This window comes from Diabrotica undecimpunctata, chromosome 1, assembly GCF_040954645.1.
Source record: "Diabrotica undecimpunctata isolate CICGRU chromosome 1, icDiaUnde3, whole genome shotgun sequence".
NCBI lineage: Eukaryota > Metazoa > Arthropoda > Insecta > Coleoptera > Chrysomelidae > Diabrotica > Diabrotica undecimpunctata.
Window position 1 is genome coordinate 171,306,084 of NC_092803.1, and position 20,815 is coordinate 171,326,898.

At 32.9% G+C, this 20,815-nt stretch overlaps 1 protein-coding gene across 7 annotated transcripts in view; it reads left to right on the top strand.

Annotated features, from left to right (window-relative positions):
• fdl (beta acetylhexosaminidase fused lobes) overlaps nt 1-20,815 on the top strand; it is a 300,470-nt gene that overhangs the window by 39,716 nt on the left and 239,939 nt on the right. The window contains exon 1 of one of the 7 annotated variants that reach the window (XM_072520539.1): nt 6,244-6,447. The exons of 5 other annotated variants lie outside the window; for them this stretch is intronic. In XM_072520539.1, the coding sequence (XP_072376640.1) occupies nt 6,381-6,447 (67 nt within the window). In that variant the 5' untranslated portion in view covers nt 6,244-6,380. Of the gene's footprint in view, nt 1-6,243; nt 6,448-20,815 lie in introns of those variants that run through there. One more of the 7 variants, XM_072520544.1, reaches the window with a different exon arrangement.

Below are 20,815 nucleotides of genomic sequence, written 5' to 3' on the forward strand. Positions count from 1 at the left end.
TTTACAAGGTCATAGCTCTTGTCAATACATTACTTTTAATAGATCTTTACGGCCTTGCCACGGGTCTGTACGGGACTATTAAATTAAATGGTCATTGGAAGTTAAATCCGACAAAAATTTGGATTCTAATACTAACCATATTGCACTTTCGATGTCGGTGTAATTTACACTGTGTAAATTTTTACTATAGACCTCAGTCTGTCTGCTTTGCTTGTTTCCCTCATTTTCGAAGTATTGTTGATAAGTTGGGTTCACGTTTTGTACATTACAATATTACATTTATTTTTACAACCATGGGTTCGAAGAAGACGATGAAGTGTATTGAACTAAAACGTGAAATCATTGAAAAACATGAGCAAGGCGAGCTGACTTGGCAAGAATGTACGTGCGTACCACATCAATGATATGTACTGTACTTAAACGGAAGGAGGTGGTAAATGGTCTAATGCCATCTAAAGGCGTTACAATAATTTCTAAGCTCCGGACTTCTCTCCATGAAAAGATGGAGAAACTACTAATAGTGTGGGTGACAGAGAAGCAGCTTCAAGGAGGAACCTTAACACAAAGCAACATATGTGAGAAGACACAAGCGATTTACGAAGATTTGCTGAAGCAGATTCCAAACACTTCCACAAATGATGAATCGGAAGACTCGTTTAAAGCCAGTCGGGGCTGGTTTGACAACTTTAGCAAAAGGACCGGCATTTACTCCGTCGTCAGGCATGGTCGGGCAGCAAGTTTTCCGAACTGATAGAAGCCAAAGGATACATCACCCAGCAAGTCTTCAACTCTGGAAAAAGATGGCGACTAGGAATTACATAACGGCAGAGGAGAAGACGATGCCATGTCATAAACCTATGAAAGATAGATTAACTCTACTAACAAATCCAAAGGCAAGGGCCACCAGGAAATTCTTTGTGGAGTGGATAAACCTGGTGTTTGCCCCTTCTGTTAAAAATTATCTACAGCAAAACAACCTACCCATGCAAATCCTTTTCGTTCTTGATAATGTCCCTTCTCACCCACCAAATCTCGAAGATGATTTACTCTAAGAGTTCAAGTTTATAAAGATTCTCTACCAACCAGCCAACACCACTCCTATCTTACAGCCCATGGATCAGCAAGTGATTTCTAATTTTAAGAAGTTGTATACCAAGCACATTTTTCGGCGCTGCTTTGAGGTGATGAAGAACACAAACCTTACCCTTATAGAGTTCTGGAAGGACCACTTTAACATAGTAATTTGCCTAAGAATTATTGAGCAGGCCTGGCTAGGTGTTGCAACAAAGACCTTAATCTCTGCATGGAAGAAGCTGTGGCCTGATGCTGTAGATGAAAGGGCCTGCGAAGGACTGGAACCCGAAGTGTCAGTGGTAGACGAATTGTTTCTCTTGCAAAATCCATGGGTTTGGAGGTGGATGAAAGAGATGTGAACGAACTTGTCGAGAAACAGTCTCAAGAGCTGACAACCGAGGAGTTAGGCGAACTACATTCGCAGCAGCATACAGTGGTTCAACGAAAAATTAGTTTTAAAGAGGAACCAGAATTGGAAGATGTTGTCTCTACAAGAGATATAAAGGAGATCCTTGGAATGTTGGAGAAAGTTGCAGAGTTCGTGGATAAAAATCACCCCGAAAAGGTTACAACTGGTCGTGCATCGGTGTTGTTCAACGAAACTTGCCTAAACATATTTCCTCAATATTCTAAAAGGGAGAAAGAATCAAACCTCCTTGGACAGTTTTTTTAAACATTTTGAATAAAATCCTTTATAAAAAGGTATATAAAAAACCCAGTTGGGCTATGTTGCATTGACAAAACGTTTTCGGAATAAATATTCCATCATCAGTGTCAAGGTAATACATGGATGTAGCCACTAAATATGTGGGTAAAAACCCTTTAAAAATTATTAAATAAGATTTGATCTACATTATGTCTAATTTACATTTAAGATGTTAAAGTTACCGTTGGATAGGTGACAGGGCGACATATGACTCTACATTAGTTGCGAGTCCTGAGACGGTATGTCTACGAGGACTTTGTCAAAGCAACTAACTTTGACAAAGTCCTCGTAGACATACCGTCTCAGGACTCGCAACTAATGTAGAGTCATATGTCGCCCTGTTACCTATCCAACGGTAACTTTAACATCTTAAATGTAAATTAGACATAATGTAGATCAAATCTTATTTAATAATTTTTAAAGGGTTTTTACCCACATATTTAGTGGCTACATCCATGTATTAACTTGACACTGATGATGGAATATTTATTCCGAAAACGTTTTGTCAATGCAACATAGCCCAACTGGGTTTTTTATATACCTTTTTATAAAGGATTTTATTCAAAATTTTTAATATATGGTATACAGCCAAATACAGGAACTTTGTTTCCTTGTGGATTTTTTTTAAACGATCTGCAGATGAAAACGAGCAAAGTGAGACAAAAAAGCGAAGACCACTGAAGAAAATTAAGCGCTTACGTAAGCACTTCACTTTTTCTTATGTTTGTACAGAATATGTATGTATTTTTTGTTACTTATAAATAAATGTTTATCAAATGTGTATCAAAAGGAACTTGTTCTTTCATAAAAAGAGGTACTTTTACATATTGAGAAATAAACCGACTATAAATCAATTATAGAAGCCAAGAAAAAATATTAGCGAAAACTGGAAGTTTTAAATGAAGAGAAAGATCAATAAAAAGATAAAGAAAAGAGAGAACATTCCATCATAAAAAATATTAAGAAACAAGAATTAAAGATCAAAATATTAAAAATCGAATTAAAACAAGAAAACAAATATTCTCAACAAATTTTATCGCTGAAATAATAAATTTATGTTTAATACGGGTATATGTACAATTATATAAATAATTATTGAAATATAACCACCATAATATGGTGTAAAATGTACCTTAATAAAGGTAAAAGTTTGTGTTAACATTGGAAATTACCTCAAAAACAAAACAATTAATTTAATAGAAAATATTTTTTTAGAAATTATGAATCTAGTTCTGCAAAATGCATACTTCACAATTATGTCTTGCATTCTCTAAACTTCCTTGAAATTGAGGGAAATTGTCTTCGTTTTTTCTTTTTGTTTTTATGGTCTTAATTAAATGGTCTTCTTGTTGATCCAGATTATGATCTACAGGAAACAAGACTCAAGATAATGTTGCTACTATTGCATTCATAGTCACTTTTAAATTTAATCTTACTCAATTTTTAAAATTTAACATTAAACTCTTAAATCAATCTCAATTTACATCTCAAATTTACAAAATTCCTTGTTCGTATGGGAGATTCATTATAAAGATTCTCTGCTTCTGTTCTAGCATCTTGTCTAGCCTTGTCATTAAATATTATGATTTCAAACTGTAACTACACTCACCAACTATAAAAAATAGTTCAAACTTAACAACCTGAACTCTCCAGCTTCAAATCTTTGTATGCGACTATTATTAAATATTATCATGTACAGCAACAATATTTCCAATTTTTAAACTAGTCACTGATATTTTGGACATTTCATGCAAAATTTTTTTTTGAACTATTATATTTCTGCATTTGCACCCCCATAAAAATCAATTCGATTTTTTTTTATTTATTTACGCTGTAACCACCAGGGTTATTAGCGACCTAAATATATAATACAGGTAAAGTTAGAAAAAATTACAATAATTGATACAGTCCTGAGTCTTTAAGATAACTTATTGTGTTTTTAATGTTTATTTTTTTTCCTAGGGCTTCCTTTATATTATTTGGTATAGTGTGCTTCTTTCTTGCTGCTTCATATGTTTTGCACTGAGTTAGTATATGCTTCACGGAGAGTGTTACTTGACAATTTTCACACATTGGCGGCACAGTTCGCGTAAAGAGGTGTTTATGTGTAAAGTTACTGTGTCCTAGTCGCAAACGTGTTATTCTCACTTGGTCCTGTCTATTCTCTGTTGGTTGGAGCCACGGTTTCACTAATTGTTTGATTTCCTTGAGTTTATTTTGTGATGCACTCCACTTATTTTGCCACGCACTTAACACTTTATATTTTATTTCTGACTTAAAGTCATCTGAAGAAACCTCATTAATAAGAATGGAGTCCTGGCTGAAGGATGCTAAGCGTGCTAGTTCATCTGCTTCTTCATTTCCTTGTATACCTGAATGTGATGGAACAAACATAAAGTCAACAGTGATTTTATTATTATTTAGAATCTCTATTTCTGATTTGATATGTGAGGCAATTGGATTATTGGTATATAAACGTTTGATAGTGTGAAGTGAGCTTAGTGAATCGGTTATTATGAGAGACGGGGACTGTTTCGACTCTTTTATGTGGATAAGTGATTGTAATATTGCAAACAACTCCGCAGTATATGACGAAGTAATGGGCTTGAATTTAAATTTTAAGGATGTATTGGGTGTAAGGATTGCTGCACCAACACCGTCTGAAGATTTGGATGCGTCAGTGTATATGTGTATATGCTGTTAGTTTCTATCTCAAGGAATGCATTGCTTTGCTATACAAATATATCTACAAATAATTACCACTACAATTAAGGCACATATCCCATTGTTTCAATAACTAATGTATACCTTGTTTTAAGACTTATTGTGGCTGTTGTTCGAATAATTCTTTTACGGCATTTTATACTTCTTCGTCATACTAAAAACGATTACCATTTAACGACTTTTTCGGTGGTCCAAACAGGTGAAAATCGCAAGGTGATAAATTGGGACTATACGGTGGATGCTCTTATATCCTCCATTTCTTTCGTTGTAGATTTTTTTACTACTTTGGCTACATGAGGCTGAGCATTCTCGTACAGAATAATGATACCACTAGAGAGCTTCGCTGGATTTTTAGTCTTATTGCTTGATAGAGCATATTAAAATTATTCAGGTTTACGTTAATAAGCATTCTAGTTTCTGTAAACTCTGTGAAATGGGGCCCGTTATGTTAAAAAAAGTTAAAATTGCATTGCCTGTAGAAGGTTCAACTTTTAACTTCTTTGGTGTCGGAGAATTTGCGATTCCATTGCATCGACGACAGCTTACTGGATAGTTTAAAATAATGACACCAAGATTCATCGCCAGCAATTGTTGAAGAAAAAAATGCCTGGACCTCGTTTTCCAAATATTTTTCCTTGGCAGGATGGCTTGAAGGAGAGCATATCTGGATTCATTTCGCATAATATGTCCGAAGAACTGTAACTTTCGAGATTTGATGGTGGTGGTTTTTAAACGATTAATAACACAACTAGTTATTAATCGTTATCTTCTGCTAATATCGTTATCGTGTCCAATTATCAAAATTTAGCGGTCATACTGGCTATGATAATTTTGTTTTGCGGTAACTTAAAATAGATTAGTGGAAATCCTATGGTCGGAAATTTTGGGACCAGGATGTTCTGCTTTGGCCTTTACCCTTCTTCTTCCGGTATAGAAGCTATTCATATAGGTATGGGATAATGGCGCCGATTTTGAAGTGCATTTATGTGAGCTGGCACGATTGCGCCGAATTAACTCAGATGGTCCCTAATCCCTGGGTATGATTGCGCCGCCTTCCGTGGTGACGAAATATTTTAATATTTTTCTAATGAATTAATAGACTAAATAAGTTAGATTATATAATTAAAAATGGAAATAAGATATAAGAATTTTTTCTAAGAATATACACTTACACCTACGGATATATATGTACTAAGTATAAAACTTTTTTAATATTGTTTGAGATATGTACCTACACCTAACTAATTAGATTAAAGCTGTAAGTAAGTACCTTATATTTTATCGTGCTGTATGGATTAAATCTGCTGCCGGCGCAATCGTGCTCATAACTTAAAGGAGCCTTTATCGAGACTGGATTATTAACATTGGCGCAATCGTCCCCTGCCCATTGATATGAAATTTTAATATTTACTCGGCTACAATGTTGCATAAAAGCGTAACCGCAAGGCTTGTTTATATTTTTGGATAATGTAGATTATCTACATTTGCTTCTAAAGATGAAAATAATGAATGAAAAAGCATATATTATACAACCTACACCTGATCGCAATCAGATACAATATTGTACACCTACAATGTCAATATGGAAACATTTCCTATTGAAAACTCAACTGGTAGTGATGACCTTGATCGTTGCAAATTTTAAGTAATTTGAATTCGTTTTTTTTTAAACAATAATTATTATGGTTATTTTTATCGCGTTTAGTCGTGCTTGATGGGTTTTAGTGAAAAGTTCACGGTCCATGTACTGGATTTTTGATATTCGTATAGTACTCATAACAGTTAAATTGAGATAAACATACCTTTATTTTGCTTAACCTTAACATATAGTGGTTATGGTTTTTAGTATACTATTTTATATTTTTGTTTGTTTCTAATGGTGATATATAGAACTGTACGTAACTACTACAGAAGAATGATTGCACAAGTTAAAAATGGAGAATGTAAGTTTCGTTTTATGTTTATTAATAAAAGAGCGTATAATAGATCAGAAAACTAAGCTTAAAACAGGACAAAACCTCGCAAATTCTTCGGAAAAGACCGATTTGCAAAAATTTGGGATTGAGTTCAACGTACCTTCTGCTTCAAAATCTATATTGTACCGATGGGCGCTTTTTATTTTTTAACGGTGAAAACTACCCCTTATTGCCAAAATCTATAAAAAATGCTTAAAAAGATTAAAATTTTTTTTAGATGAATAAAATAATCTCCTTCTTGATGTGCCTATCCGTTACGAATGTTGGCGATCATCATAGCAATCTTTATCTTATCTGCAGCAGCGCGGAAACGCTTCACATATGTTGTATTGAACCAGATTCTGAGGTTCTTTAACCGAGAAGTTCTTCTTCTTCCTGGACCTCGTTTTCCAAATATGTTTCCTTACAGGATGGCTTGAAGGAAAGCATATCTGGATTCATTTCGCATAATATGTCCGAAGAATGGTAACTTTAGAGATTTGATGGTGGTCAGTACCTCTCGGTTCTTATTTATACTTCTGAGGATCTCCTCATTTGTGACTCGGTCAGTCCACGGGATTCTAAGTATTCTCCGACATAGCCACATTTTAAATGCTTCCAGTTTTTTGCACATATCTTTGTTCAAGGTCCACGATTCAACACCATAAAAAAGGACAGAGAAGACGTAGCATCGCAGCATTCTTACTTTTGTATCAAGAGAGGGGTTGTGACTCTTAAAGAAGGCCTCTATCCGATTGAAGGTGGATCTAGCTTTTCCGATACATGCTCTAATCTCCTGGTTGTTGGTTCATTCTTCATTTATTATAGTGCCGAGGTAGTTGTAGTGCGGCACTCTTTCTACAGAGGATTGGTTGACGTATCTTTCTGTTATCCTTTTCTTGCTAATTATCATAAGCTTTGTCTTCTTAACGTTTATATTGGGTCCATATTGTTGACCGTAATACGTGATTTTGTTTATAAGAACTTGTAAGTTGTCCGCAAATACTATGGTGTCATCTGCATATCTGATGTTGTTTAGCCGGTAACCATTTAGTAGAATACCTTTTTCAGCTTCGTGCAAATCTTCGATAAATATTCTTTTAGAATACAGATTGAAGATTAGAGGAGACAAAATACAGCCTTGGCTCACTCCATGCATGATTTTCACATAGTCAGTGTGTTCACCTTCGACTCTGAGATTTGCTGTCTGATTCCAATAAAGATTTCTAATTATTTTCAGATCTTGATTGTTAATTCTTGCTTCGTTTAGTATTGGCATCATCTTGGCGTGCTGTACTCGATCAAACACTTTCTCGTAATCAATCAGACATGCGTATACGTCGCAGTTGACGTCTCTGCATCTCTGAAATAAGACTAATACTGAGAACAAAGCCTCTCTAGTACCAACAGCATTTGTGAGTTCGAACTGGTTGGAGGAAATTTGACTTTCACACAGCTTGTAGATTCTCTTATTAACTATCTTTAGGAACAATTTTAGGAGATGACTCATGAGGCTCATAGGCTTATAGCTTATGGCTTATGAACTATAAGCCTAGAAGCCTCAATTAAATAATAATTGTTTGATACTCTATGGTAACTATAATTGTTGACTCTTTCAACCCTTTAAAAATTGATTGTTAAGGGGGAAAACTGTCCCTAATTTCTTAAATTTATATAAAAAAAGCTTAATTGGGAGAAAATTTGGTTTGGATGATTTAGGTAATAATAGTTTGATATTCTTTAGATAATTTCTGAGTATTTCAACCTTTCAAAATTTATTTTTATGAGTAAAAACTACCTCTTATTCCGAACTCTACAAGAAGTTTATAAACAGTGAAATTTCAAATTCAAATTCTTTATTTTCGTTCTGACAAACATAGTTTGTATAGAACTAGTCATAAATATACATTGCTAAAAACTAAACACTAAACTAGACTAAACATGAGATGAAAGGAATTTAAAAGCTAAATGAAATACAGCTAAAGATCTAAATGATTCTTCGACTGTATAAAACACTTTTTCGCGTAAAAATTGCCTAAGATTCCTCTTAAATACATTTAGTGTACTGGTGGACTTTACAACTGTGGGCAAATGATTAAACACCTGCGGCCCGTATACCCTGGGCGATTTAAATTTAATGTTACCTTTTGAGAATGGTATATAAAGTTTATTACAATATCTAGTATTTAAATTATGCATATCACCACTCGTTTTAAACTGATGTAAGTCAATAAAAATAAAAACACATAATTCAAAAATGTATAGACACGCCAATGTTAAAATTTTATATTTTTTAAAATATTCTCTACAACTAGTTAGTCGGGAGACACCAGCGACACAGCGCAATATTTTCTTTTGTTGACGAAAATACCACTTGCGTAACCAGACATACCCAAAAAACATATTCCGTATCTTAGCCTGGACTCCACGAGTGCATAATATATCATAATTAGCTGATTTTCCGTCAAAACATATTTTAAATTTTTAATTAGATAGATAGATTTTTTAAAATATTCTCTACAACTAGTTAGTCGGGAGACGAATGCATAATATATCATAATTAGCTGATTTTCCGTCAAAACATATTTAAAATTTTTAATTAGATAGTTAATGGAATTCAACTTCGAAACAACCGCTTCACAATGTAACTTCCAATCAAAGTTTTCGTCAATCGTTATTCCCAAAAACTTGCCTGACGACACCGTAGCTATTTGCATGTTGTTAAAAATCAACTGAAGATTTTCCAGGTATTTTTGTTTATTGTGATGATGTATAACTTGCGTTTTTTCTGCATTAAGATGCAACGAGTTATCAAAAAGTCATTAAAGAAAATCATTACATTGATGTTGTAGGATTACGTTGGATTTGTTAAATAGAATAATTGACGTATCATCCGCATATATAGTGAAATTTACCGCTCTGTCCACTTGTACGATGTCGTTAATGTAGACTACAAAGAGAATTGATCCTATTATAGATCTACAACTGGCCACACAATCCTCGATCCTCATTTGCAGGCTTACATATGGTTGCCTATTGTTTAGAAATGACATTCACCACTGTAAAGAATTTCCTGTTATACCTGTTTTAGTTTTTTAAATAATATTTCATGGACACAGTCAAATGCCCTACTAAGATCACAAAATAATCCGATAGGACATTCGCCTGCATCAATCAAACTGGTTAAATGAGCATAAAATGCATGGACTGCCGTATTAGTAGATTTATTTTCTTGAAATCCATGTTGATTTATAGTTATGATATTATTGTTTTTTAGATAACCATTTAACCTCTTTAAATATCCATACTTAACCAAAAGCTAGTCCCCACTCCTTGTATTCACGATTTTTATCCTTTTTATTTGGTTAAGATGAATTGAATAGCGATTTCTTGGAGCTCTAAGTATAACTTTTAAATGTTTCAAACCTTTGAAAATTCATTTTTAATGGTTCAAAGTAGCCCCACATTGCCGAAATGTATAAAAAATGTTTAGATAATAAAATTTGGTGTGAATTACATAGTGTTAATTAAAATATAAAATTAATACAACTCTTTAGTATATATCGTTAGAATTATAATACAATTTCACGTACAAATATTTGTAAATCATATAATACAAATACAAATCATATACAAATATTTATATATCAAATCTAACAGATATATGTATTATTAAATTTTAAACTTCATTTTCGCTATTTGTGTCGCTTTTTTCGCCATCTTCTTCGTCATCTTCTATTATTGGTGTACTATTATTTCGCTATTTGTGTCGCTTTTTTTGCCATCTTCTTCGTCATCTTCTATTATTGGTGTACTATTATTGCAATTATCACCCAAACAACCAGATCAAGTTGGGTTACAAAATAACCACAGTTTTCTACAGCTTTCATTTTTAATGGATGCAACGATCTATCTTTTAAAAACCACTTTAGCCAGTTGGCTGAATATTGTAGTTTTAAAGTCAATTTTGAAAGTCATTTTTGGACGCTCATTTAAAGTAATTTTTTACCAAAACCGATATATTGTCATAACTAGTTATTACACAAATTACAATTATTTATGATGAATTGGTGCAGCAGGTGGAGTGTGTTTAGATCTTCGAAAAATACTGGCGAGCTGCTCCAAAATGAAAAAGATGCTTACTGTAGATGTTCGTAGATTCATTTCGCCTGAAATTTATGGATACACGCAGACACAAACATGTATATATAATTAACCATAACTTTTTTAATTTTTTACCTTAGAAAATTTTGTAAAAAAGCATTTTGTAGGTTTTTACAAGAGCTACAGGCAAGGGCTACATAAAATTCTCAGTTTAAAAAAGGGGTGACTTTGAATGTGTTGTTACAAAAAATTTTTGCAAACCAAATTCTTGGGAAATAAAAAATCTTAAATTTTATATGTAAACATTTTTTTTATCTCTTATGCTAATCTTTCTATTTTAAAGAAAGGGGCATTTTTTATCCAACCATAAAAACCATAAAAAAAGACTATAAAGCCCCAAGAATCGATGAAATATGTTCGGAATTATATAAAAAAGGTGGTGATGAACTTTTTGCAGCAATCCATAAACTAATAGTATTTATATAGCAGAATGACTTGGTACCAGAAGAATGGCTAAAAGGAATAATATGTCCTTTGCATAAAACGGGTGATCAACTGGAGTGTAAGAACTATAGAGGCGCTACTCTGTTAGCATCTGCATATAAAATCTTCAGCAATGTATTGTTTGAAAGACTTAAACATTTTACAAAGTATATTGTTGATCAATGTCAATGCGGATTTACTGCTGGAAAGTCAACTACATATCAAATTTAAGCACATAGGCAGATTCTAGAAAAGTCACTAGAATATAACATAGATACACACTATCTCTTCGTCGACTTTAAAGCACCCTATGACAGTGTCAAAAGAACTGCATTATATAATGCAATGATAAACTGTGGGATTCCACCTAAGTTGACCCAACTAACAATACAAAACGTAAGCTCGTGCGTTGAAGAAGAAGAATAGAAGGAAAAGAAAACTCATTCAATTGGAAGAAATTGAAAGTTCTTTGACATTAATAATGACAATAATGTCTTAGACAGGGGGATGCGCTGGCATCTCTCCTCTTTAAGGTTGCCTTGGAAAAGGCAATCAGACAATTAAATATTAGAATGAATGGAACTATTTTTAATAGATATACGCAAATTCTAGCATTTGCTGACGATATAAATAGTTATAGTGGGCAGAAGTATAGTGCAGTATTTTATAAGGAGCAGATTTTATCAAAGAAGGAGATGGATTGGTGATGTGGAAGAGGACCTACAAATTCCAAGGATCAGAAGATGGAAGGAAGTTGCCAGGAATCGACAGGAGTGGCGATTTCTTTGTGAACAGGCCAAGATCCACAATGGATTTTCGAGCCTCTTATGATGATAAAAATTCGTTATTCACTTTCAACTCCCTTTTTTTTTAAACTAATCATTCTAAGTTGATTAAGTTTCTAGAATGTATTAATAATACATAAATAAAAAAGACTGTAGTCAACGACTAGTTTTAATTATGGTGGTAATTAGAAGGTTGTTTTCTATCACTTTCTCAGTGAAAAAATAGTTTTTCCTGTCATTTGACTTTGAAACTCCAAATTTAGCATTCGACGAAGAAGAACTAACCTATAATAAAGTATAGCTCGGTTAATGTTAAATGTTAAATAATATGTTAGTTTCGCTGTTTGATAAACATGCTCCTTATGTTGAATCAAGAATTACAAAGCCACCTGCTCCGTGGCTAACACCCACAATACAGAATATGATGAAAACTCATAATGCTGCTTTAGCCAAATATAAGAAAACTAAAAACGTCTTAGACTATAGTTACTATAAAGATCTTCGAAACGCAGTTACTAACGCAGTCCGTTTGGAGAAGAATGGTTACTTAAATTATCGGTCTGCTTCTTTGAATAAAAAAGATCTTTGGAAAGCTGTGAGGTTATTCAAAATTGTAAATAAACCAGTTATAGAGATCCCTCAGAAGCTTAGAGATCCTATATCTATAAATAATTATTTTACATCTGTCTTTAGCCCTGTAAATTGTTGTCCTGAGACAACCCAATGGTATCAGTCAAATATTTTCAACCCAGATATTATTTTCTCGTTTAAAATGGCCACTATTGATGAAATTAAATCACTTATATTAGGGCTAAAATCGGAAGCTGTTGGATGTGATAATATTTCTGCAAAGATGCTACAACTCTCCCTTTCTATTACTGCTCCTTATATTACGCACATTATAAATTGTTATTTGGAGGTAGGTTATTTTCCGGATACTTGGAAATACGCTTTGGTAAAAGCACTGCCCAAATCAAATAAACTTGAATCACTTAATGATCTTCGCCCAATAAGCATCCTACCGGGACTGTCAAAAATTTTAGAAAAGATTATCTATAAACAGATATACGATTATATTTTTAGAAATAATGTAGTTACGTGTATACAATCAGGCTTTAGAAAAGAGTTTAGTACAACGACCCTGCTTCTTGACTTAACCGATAATATACTTCGATCATTTGATGAAGGAAAAGCAACCTCAGTCATCTTGCTTGATTTTTCTAAAGCCTTTGACACTATTGATCACGCTCTTCTGTGTGCTAAATTGAAATATTTTGGATTTGATGATACCTCCTTACAGTTTTTCAAATTTTATTTGGTAAATCGTTATCAAAAGGTCATAATCGATAATAGTTCATCAGAATTTGCATCTGTCAGTTCAGGGGTGCCTCAAGGTTCGGTTCTTGGTCCTCTTCTTTTTTCAATATATATTTCCGACCTGTATAAATCTTTAAATAATCTGAAATTGCACTCTTTTGCAGATGACACACAACTGTATTTCTCTTTTGAACCTAACTCTGTAAATCAAGCGTCACAAAAAATAAATCAGGATTTGGAATCTATTTGTACTTATTCCTCTAGACATAATCTTAAACTTAATGCTAAAAAATGTAATTCTTTGTTATATTGTTCAAAAAATTATAATGCCACTGTTCAGGATAACTTAAAACTAATTATAAAAAATGAACCTCTAAAAAATGTTAATAGTTGCAGAAACTTAGGAGTCATATATGACTGTACGCTACGTTTTCAAGAGCATGTCACCCTTTTAGTAAAAAAGTGCTATTTAGTTATGCGACAACTGTATAGAAGTAAAGGCATTTTAAACTTTAAATTGCGTAAGTTACTTTGTGAAACTATGGTTATGTCAATTCTTAATTATGGGCTCTTGGTATTTTACCCTTGCTTAGATCAAGTTACGAAATTGAGGTTGCAAAAAATTCAAAATAATTGTTGCAGATTTGTTTTTGGCATAAGAAAATATGATCGTGTATCATGCAAAATTAAAGAACTTCAATGGTTAACAATAGATAATTTATACAAATATCACCTCGTCTCATTGATATATCGAATTATTTCCTCGTCAAATCCTATTTATTTAAGGAACAAATTAGTATTTCGTGGAGACGCTCATAATTTGGATCTGAGATATCCCCATAGTCTTATGCTGCCAAGATATTGACTAGCTATTTTCCAGCGATCGTTTACTTACAATTCTGTTTTAGTGTTTAATAGTTTAACAAAAAATTTAAGAGGTAAATCTCTTGATTTCATGAAGCGGCATTATAAGAAATTTTTACTACAATCGCAGTAACGTTATTATTATTATATAGTATATTGTTGTCGTAATTGTTACCATTAGAATTTTTAGAATTTTTGTTTTGTTTTTATTTATCATTAATATCATTTATCACATAACATCACAAATTATTTTCTTTATCTTATTTTTCTAGTAGCCACATGACTACTTCTACCATTTCAATATTATATTATTATTTATGTCAATTTATAAATCATTTTTTTTTCATGTTCTACTTATTTCAAACTGACTTTGTAAACTTGAGGTTAAGTGGAGTAGCTCTAGCTAGACTTCGCCTCATGTATCTCTTGTTTGTAAATTTTTACAGACTAAATAAAGGCAAGTCTTAAAGACATTAAAAAAATCCCATTTTATTTATTTTTTTAAAAGTTTAAACGAATAATTTTTAGTTAATAGCAGAAAATTGATTACAAACTAATACTTTTGGATAGTGAATAAATCGAAAACTATTAATTTTATAAAAAAAATGTATAAAACATTTGTTTCTTAGAAATAAATTTTCTATCAATTTTTGTGGTCAAAATATAAAAAATTTCCACCCTTGAGATGGGTGTCAACTTTCCCCATGGTAAAAGCGCCTTTCGGTTTCATATAGATTTTGATACTTGGACTATCCACTACTTATTCTTACATTTTTAAGTAAATCAATCTTTTCCGAACAAATTTCGAGGTGAAAACATTCTTTTCCTGGACTGTAAAGATTGGACTGAAATCCGATCGAAACAAGACTATTATGTTTATTGTAAATTAACTAATAATTATCAACTTTTTGTTTTTTAAGTTTCAAGGAGAATTAACAATGCTTCCTTCCCAGCATTGCCTTGCCTATTTAAGAAAAAATTAAAATGTACGAGTATTTTAACTCCCCTTGAAAACTTACAGCATTCCTTATACAATGATAATCGCTTTCAAAGCCAACTAACTTTTAATTACATCTAATAATAAAAAGTAAGTCAATGTTTCTGTAAATGACCTATAATCTAAGGCTTCCTCTTAATCTTGTTGTTATTTTATATGACACACTTTCACATCATTTACGATAACACAATTCGTTTGTGCGGTTTTTTTTTACTTATGTGAGAACATTTTAATCAATGCTTTACAAAATTATGTATTCTTTCGGAATGAATAATTGTGAGTTTGAGATTTATTTGTAAATAAAAGTAAGTTAAGTTTATCTCTTTAAGCTGTTGTTTGCATTTTCTTTTTATATATTGTTTAATTAATTATTCCTAGACTGTCGTATGATGTTTTGTCGATGTGGTAATATTTTTCTAGTGTTATTACGTTCTTTTGATGACCGATTTGAAACCATACGGGATAATTTCTTTTCCTATCCATCAGATATATGATTTAAAAAGTGTTTGTTTATACTGTTTTACTTTTTTTTGGGAAACTTAAGAAATTGTAAAATAGTCAAATCGATGTCAATGTACAATTTCATAATAACCAAACTAAATCAAAACTGCATTTTATATACTGATAAGTTGAAATTGTTATCACACGTGTATTAAAATTTTCGCTGCTGATATCTTTAGGGCATAATTATGTAATTATGAGTAACTAAATGGTTTTGTTTCAACGAAACTTCAACGAAACAGTCAGGCTAAATATAGCAGCTCCATCTGGATACCTTCCTATAACTGCTAGTTTGTACTGGGAAAAATAAAAAATACTTCGAAAATAATTTTTACAAGGGAGAACCATGGGAGAACTTTATACAGCTGTCAAAATTATACCAATGGCTGCATCAATCTAAAATTTGTCTTCTATGCCCAAAAGATCTTAGACTTTCTAGAATTAATATTTTTTGAGATCGCAGTACACTAATCGGTAGAGGAGATTATTATACAATTACTAAAACAGATATTGTGGTTTATTAAAAAAAAAAGTAGTAAATATAAACCATGACAAAAGCAACTTCAGAACCATTCGATGATGCAACCAAATAAGTCAATTTAACATTTTATGAAACTAATATTGCACTGCAAGATACCAGACGCATGGAGAAACAGCATAATGATACCAATGTTCAAGAAAGGGGATAAAGAAGACCCCAACAATTAAAGAGGTATAAATCTACTGAACACCCCACTTAGTCTTACCACAAAAGTCCTAACCAACAAAATTAATTACTATTTAACTGGGAATAAGCCACAATTAAAGGTTAAAATACGTTTATTGACGTTTCAATTTCCACTTCGGAAATCAAAATTGAAACGTCAATAAACGTATTTTAACCTTTAATTGTGGCTTATTCCCAGTTAAATAGTAATTAATTTAAAATGCCACAAGAAAATAGCTTCAGAACAATACTAACCAACAAAGTCAAAAAAATAACAACTTTATCAGAGAAACAACAAGGATTCAGATCCGGAAGATCCTGCGTAAACGCCGTATTTGTACTAATACAAATCACAGAAAAGGCCATCGAGTACAATAAATCAGCATATCTATGTTTTATAGACCTGACAAAGGCTTTCGATAGCATCCAAGTCGAAGACATCTTACACCTACTGTATAAAAGAAACGCACCAATCAATATTATACAAACCATCTAAAACATCTACTTCCATAATCGAATACAGGCAAAGATAAATAGAAAACTAGCACAGTGTATACCAATACAAAGCGGAGTCAGACAGGGTGACTCGTTAAGCTCACTTCTCTTTAATATAATAATGGGCGAAATAATACTCCTCCTCCTCCTCTATCCTTTATCCTTCGTAAGGATGTGGTGACGTTATTATGGTATTTTACAAATGGTTTCTATCCATTCTTCTCTCTCCTGGGCGCGGTGTGCTGCCTCAGACAAAGAGTAACCGGTAGCGCACTTTATTTGGTCTGACCATCGGAGTGGCGATCTTCCTTGAGTTCTTTTACCAATTACCTTGCCTTCAACCACCAACCTCTCCATGCCTTCCAATCGTCTGGTAATGAGTCTAAAGTACCTCAATATATTTTGGTTGATGATTGTGGTAAGCCTAGTATTGATGTCGAGTTCTGTCAATATTGAGACATTTGTGCGATGTGCTGTCCAGGGTATGCGCATCATTCTACGATATACCCACATTTCAAAGGCCATTATGCTAGCGATAGGAAAGATAAGCGTCCGTACTAGGCGCAGTTTCGTGTTCCTGGTTATGTCCGTATCATTCCAGATTTTAGTAAGTTTGACCGTTGCTGATCTGGCCATTTTAAGGCGTCGACGTATCTGTTCTTCGCAGCCACCATTGTTTGTGATAACAGAACCTAAGTAATTGAAACGGCTTAACACTTCAAACCCCGCTACGTTTTGTATTTCCGGCTGGTTATTTCGATCGATTATCATTACCTTGTTCTTCTGTACATTAATTTTAAGTCCATATTCACGTGTAGTAGTATCTAGTCTGTTCATGATTTATTCAAGGTCATTTGTTGAGTACTAAAGTGCCGTCAGCATAGCGGAGATTGCTGATTTTTCGGCCTCCAACTGATATTCCTCTTTGCTATCCGTCGAATACAATTCGCATGATGTATTCGCTGTATATATTGAATAACGTGGGAGAGATAATACATCCTTGACGAACACCGGCTTTTAGTTTAAAATTATCGGAGTATATGTTGTTGACTCTTACGTTTGCTGTGTTGTTGATATACAGTTGTTTCAGTAGGTATATTAGATGTTCGGGGGTACCCATTTCTCTCAGTATTCCCCACATTTTATGCCATTTTACATTATAGAACGCTTTCAAGTAGTCGACGAAGCACAAATTTCTAGATGGGTTCTAGATTAAATTCTTTAGATTTTTTATAATTTGTCTGAGATTGAGAATTTGTTCTCGTGTGCCTCTTCCGGTAGAAGTATTTATTTTAATCACTTGTTAATTATAGTTAGCAGAACTTTACTCTCGTGAGAGATCAGGGCTATAGTGCGGTAGTTATTACATTCAGTTGGTGAGCCTTTCTTATAAATGGGTATGAAAGTGACCAATCATCTGGCCATTGTCCTGTGTTCCAAATTTCATTACACAGTTTGAACATTACTTCAATTCCTATATCTCCCATTTCTTGAAGTGCTTCCGCCGTGATTCCGTCTTCTCCTTGAGATTTTCCAGTTTTTAATTTTTTTATTGCGGTTCCTATTTCCGATTTTAAAATATGTGGTTCCTTTTCGTCATTTATTTCTTTTGGATTCACGTCTTCATGGTCACTATGAAACAACATTTAACAATATTGTTTCCATGTCGCTGCTATGCCCTCTGGATTGGTGATAATCCTTCCCAAGTTATCTTTAATTATCTGCGTTTGTGGTTTGAACTCTTTAGATAAGTATTTTACTTTGGCAAACAGTTCTCTAGATTCTTGACCGTCGGCGTGTTCTTGTAGTTGTTTGCATATTTCTTTAATATTATTATTTTTGTCTCTTCTACTTGATGATTTTATGCCTCTGTTTATATTTGCTATCTTGTTTTCAGTTTCTGTTGGATTTGAAGCATTGTTTTTAATTTTTCTTTGTTCTTCTACTAGGTTAATGTCTCATCAGTCATCCAGTGTTTTTCTTTTCTTGGGATTTCTTTGGGGTTTGTAATATTTATTGCATCTATAATCAACGTCTTTGTATGTTTCTGAAAATTATGTCGAAATAATACAGGCAGTACGTAAAAACCGTGCTTACAGAAAAGGTAACAAAGAAATCCAAATATTATGTTATGCAGACGACGCCGCATTAATCGCCGAAACAGAAGACGAGCTCCAACGATTAACACACATCTTCAATACAACAGCCAAGAAATACAATATGATAATATCAGCAGAAAAAACCAAATGTATGACAACATCTAAATACCCACTACGATGTAAAATCAAAATTGATGGAAACATAACAAAGCAGGAAGCAAGGTTTAGATATTTGGAAACAGAAATAACTAGTTACGGAGATGTTGAAGAAGAAGTACGACAAAAAAGCTTAAGAGCAAGTTAAGCGGCGGGATCTCTTAATGACACAATTTGGAAGAACAAACACCTAAGACAAGACACAAAAACAAGAATCTATAAAGCAGCAATTAGACCTATATTAACATACACGGCGGAGACAAGATCTGACACATCTAAAACGAGACGACTACTAGAAACAACAGAGATGAAAATACTTCGACGAATATCAGGCAAAAGTCTGTTGGATAGGGAGAGAAGCAAAAACATAAGAAAAGCATGCCATATAGAAGACATAAATGGATAGGTGACAAAACAGAAACAGAAGTGGAATGAACACATTAGTAGAATGACAGAGGATAGGATAGCATGAATAGCACGACATAAGTCACCAAATGGACGAAGAAGTATTGGAAGACCAAGAAAAAGATGGTGCGATAATTTAAACAATTTAGGAGGCTAATATTGAAGAATAAACGGGCTTTAAAGCCTATATAAAATAAGGAAGAAAAAGATGAAAACGAGAACAATAGTTTACATAAGTTACTACCAATATTTGTAGATTTTAATAATTTCCGATTCGAAAAGTCATGCAGTTCAAATAAACAGGATGTACTTTTAATCAAGTGCATATTAACTTATCTAAAAAAACAGTCAATCATTTTAATTACGACGTGGACTTAATAGTTCTTAGAGACGGAAACGTATTAGCACAAAATTTTCTAATTATACATAATTCTTTGCTTAGATGGACTATAATGTTGCTCCCTACAAGAGTGTCACGATCATCTACACAAATTTTTTGTATAAAATAAATGATTAACAATCCACGACACGTTTGAATAAAGATTTTATACTGAAACAATCAGGACAGTATAAATGTAAAGTGAAGTTTTTTCCAGAGTAATAGCTTAAGATTGTGGAAACGAAAAAATAATATTTTTTGCAACTTTCTTATATTTATAGATAATAAGGATTTCCTCCCATGAATTTAGACTTATATTAGAAAAGCATTAAATCGTCGAACAGATAATAATATTACACGCATAATTGAAAAGTCAGTAGAGAAAAATAAAATCTCTGCTTTATTCGTAGACGAATCCAAGACTTTTAATATATTATATATTTTGATATAAACTGTCTTCTTTTTTTTCCTTTTCATGGCATTAATTAAATGGTTTTCTTGTTGATCTAGATTATGATCTACAGTAAATAAGACTCCATTTTCTATAAAGATGTTATAAAATACTGCTGTTGCTACTATTACATTCATAGTCACTTTCAAATTTAATCTCACTCGATTTTTAAAAATTGGGAATCATCGTTTCCATACCTCAGCATTTCACTATAGAGAAAAAAGTAAAATACAACGCCAGTATGCTTCGCTTTAATAGCAGTAACTTTCCAAAAAACGATTTTTGGTTACAAAAATGATTGGAATTAATCTCTTTTTAGTACATATAAAAAGCAATGGTCTTCACCTTTCATATGGTGTTCGCAGAATTTCTGTATCCTCAATATTTTATATCTTTCGTTATTTAAAAAAATTAATTGATGGTTTGTTAAGCACTAGAAGTCCCCTTTTTGGGAGAAATGAGAAAAGTGTTACAAAAATTATTGACGATTACGATAGTGACGATACAACAATTGACGATTTTACCTTATTGAAGCCAAGCTTCTATACTGTTGTTATATTAATTTTTTATCTCTACAGTAAAATGCTGAGGCGAACGTCACGGAACTAGCGCCG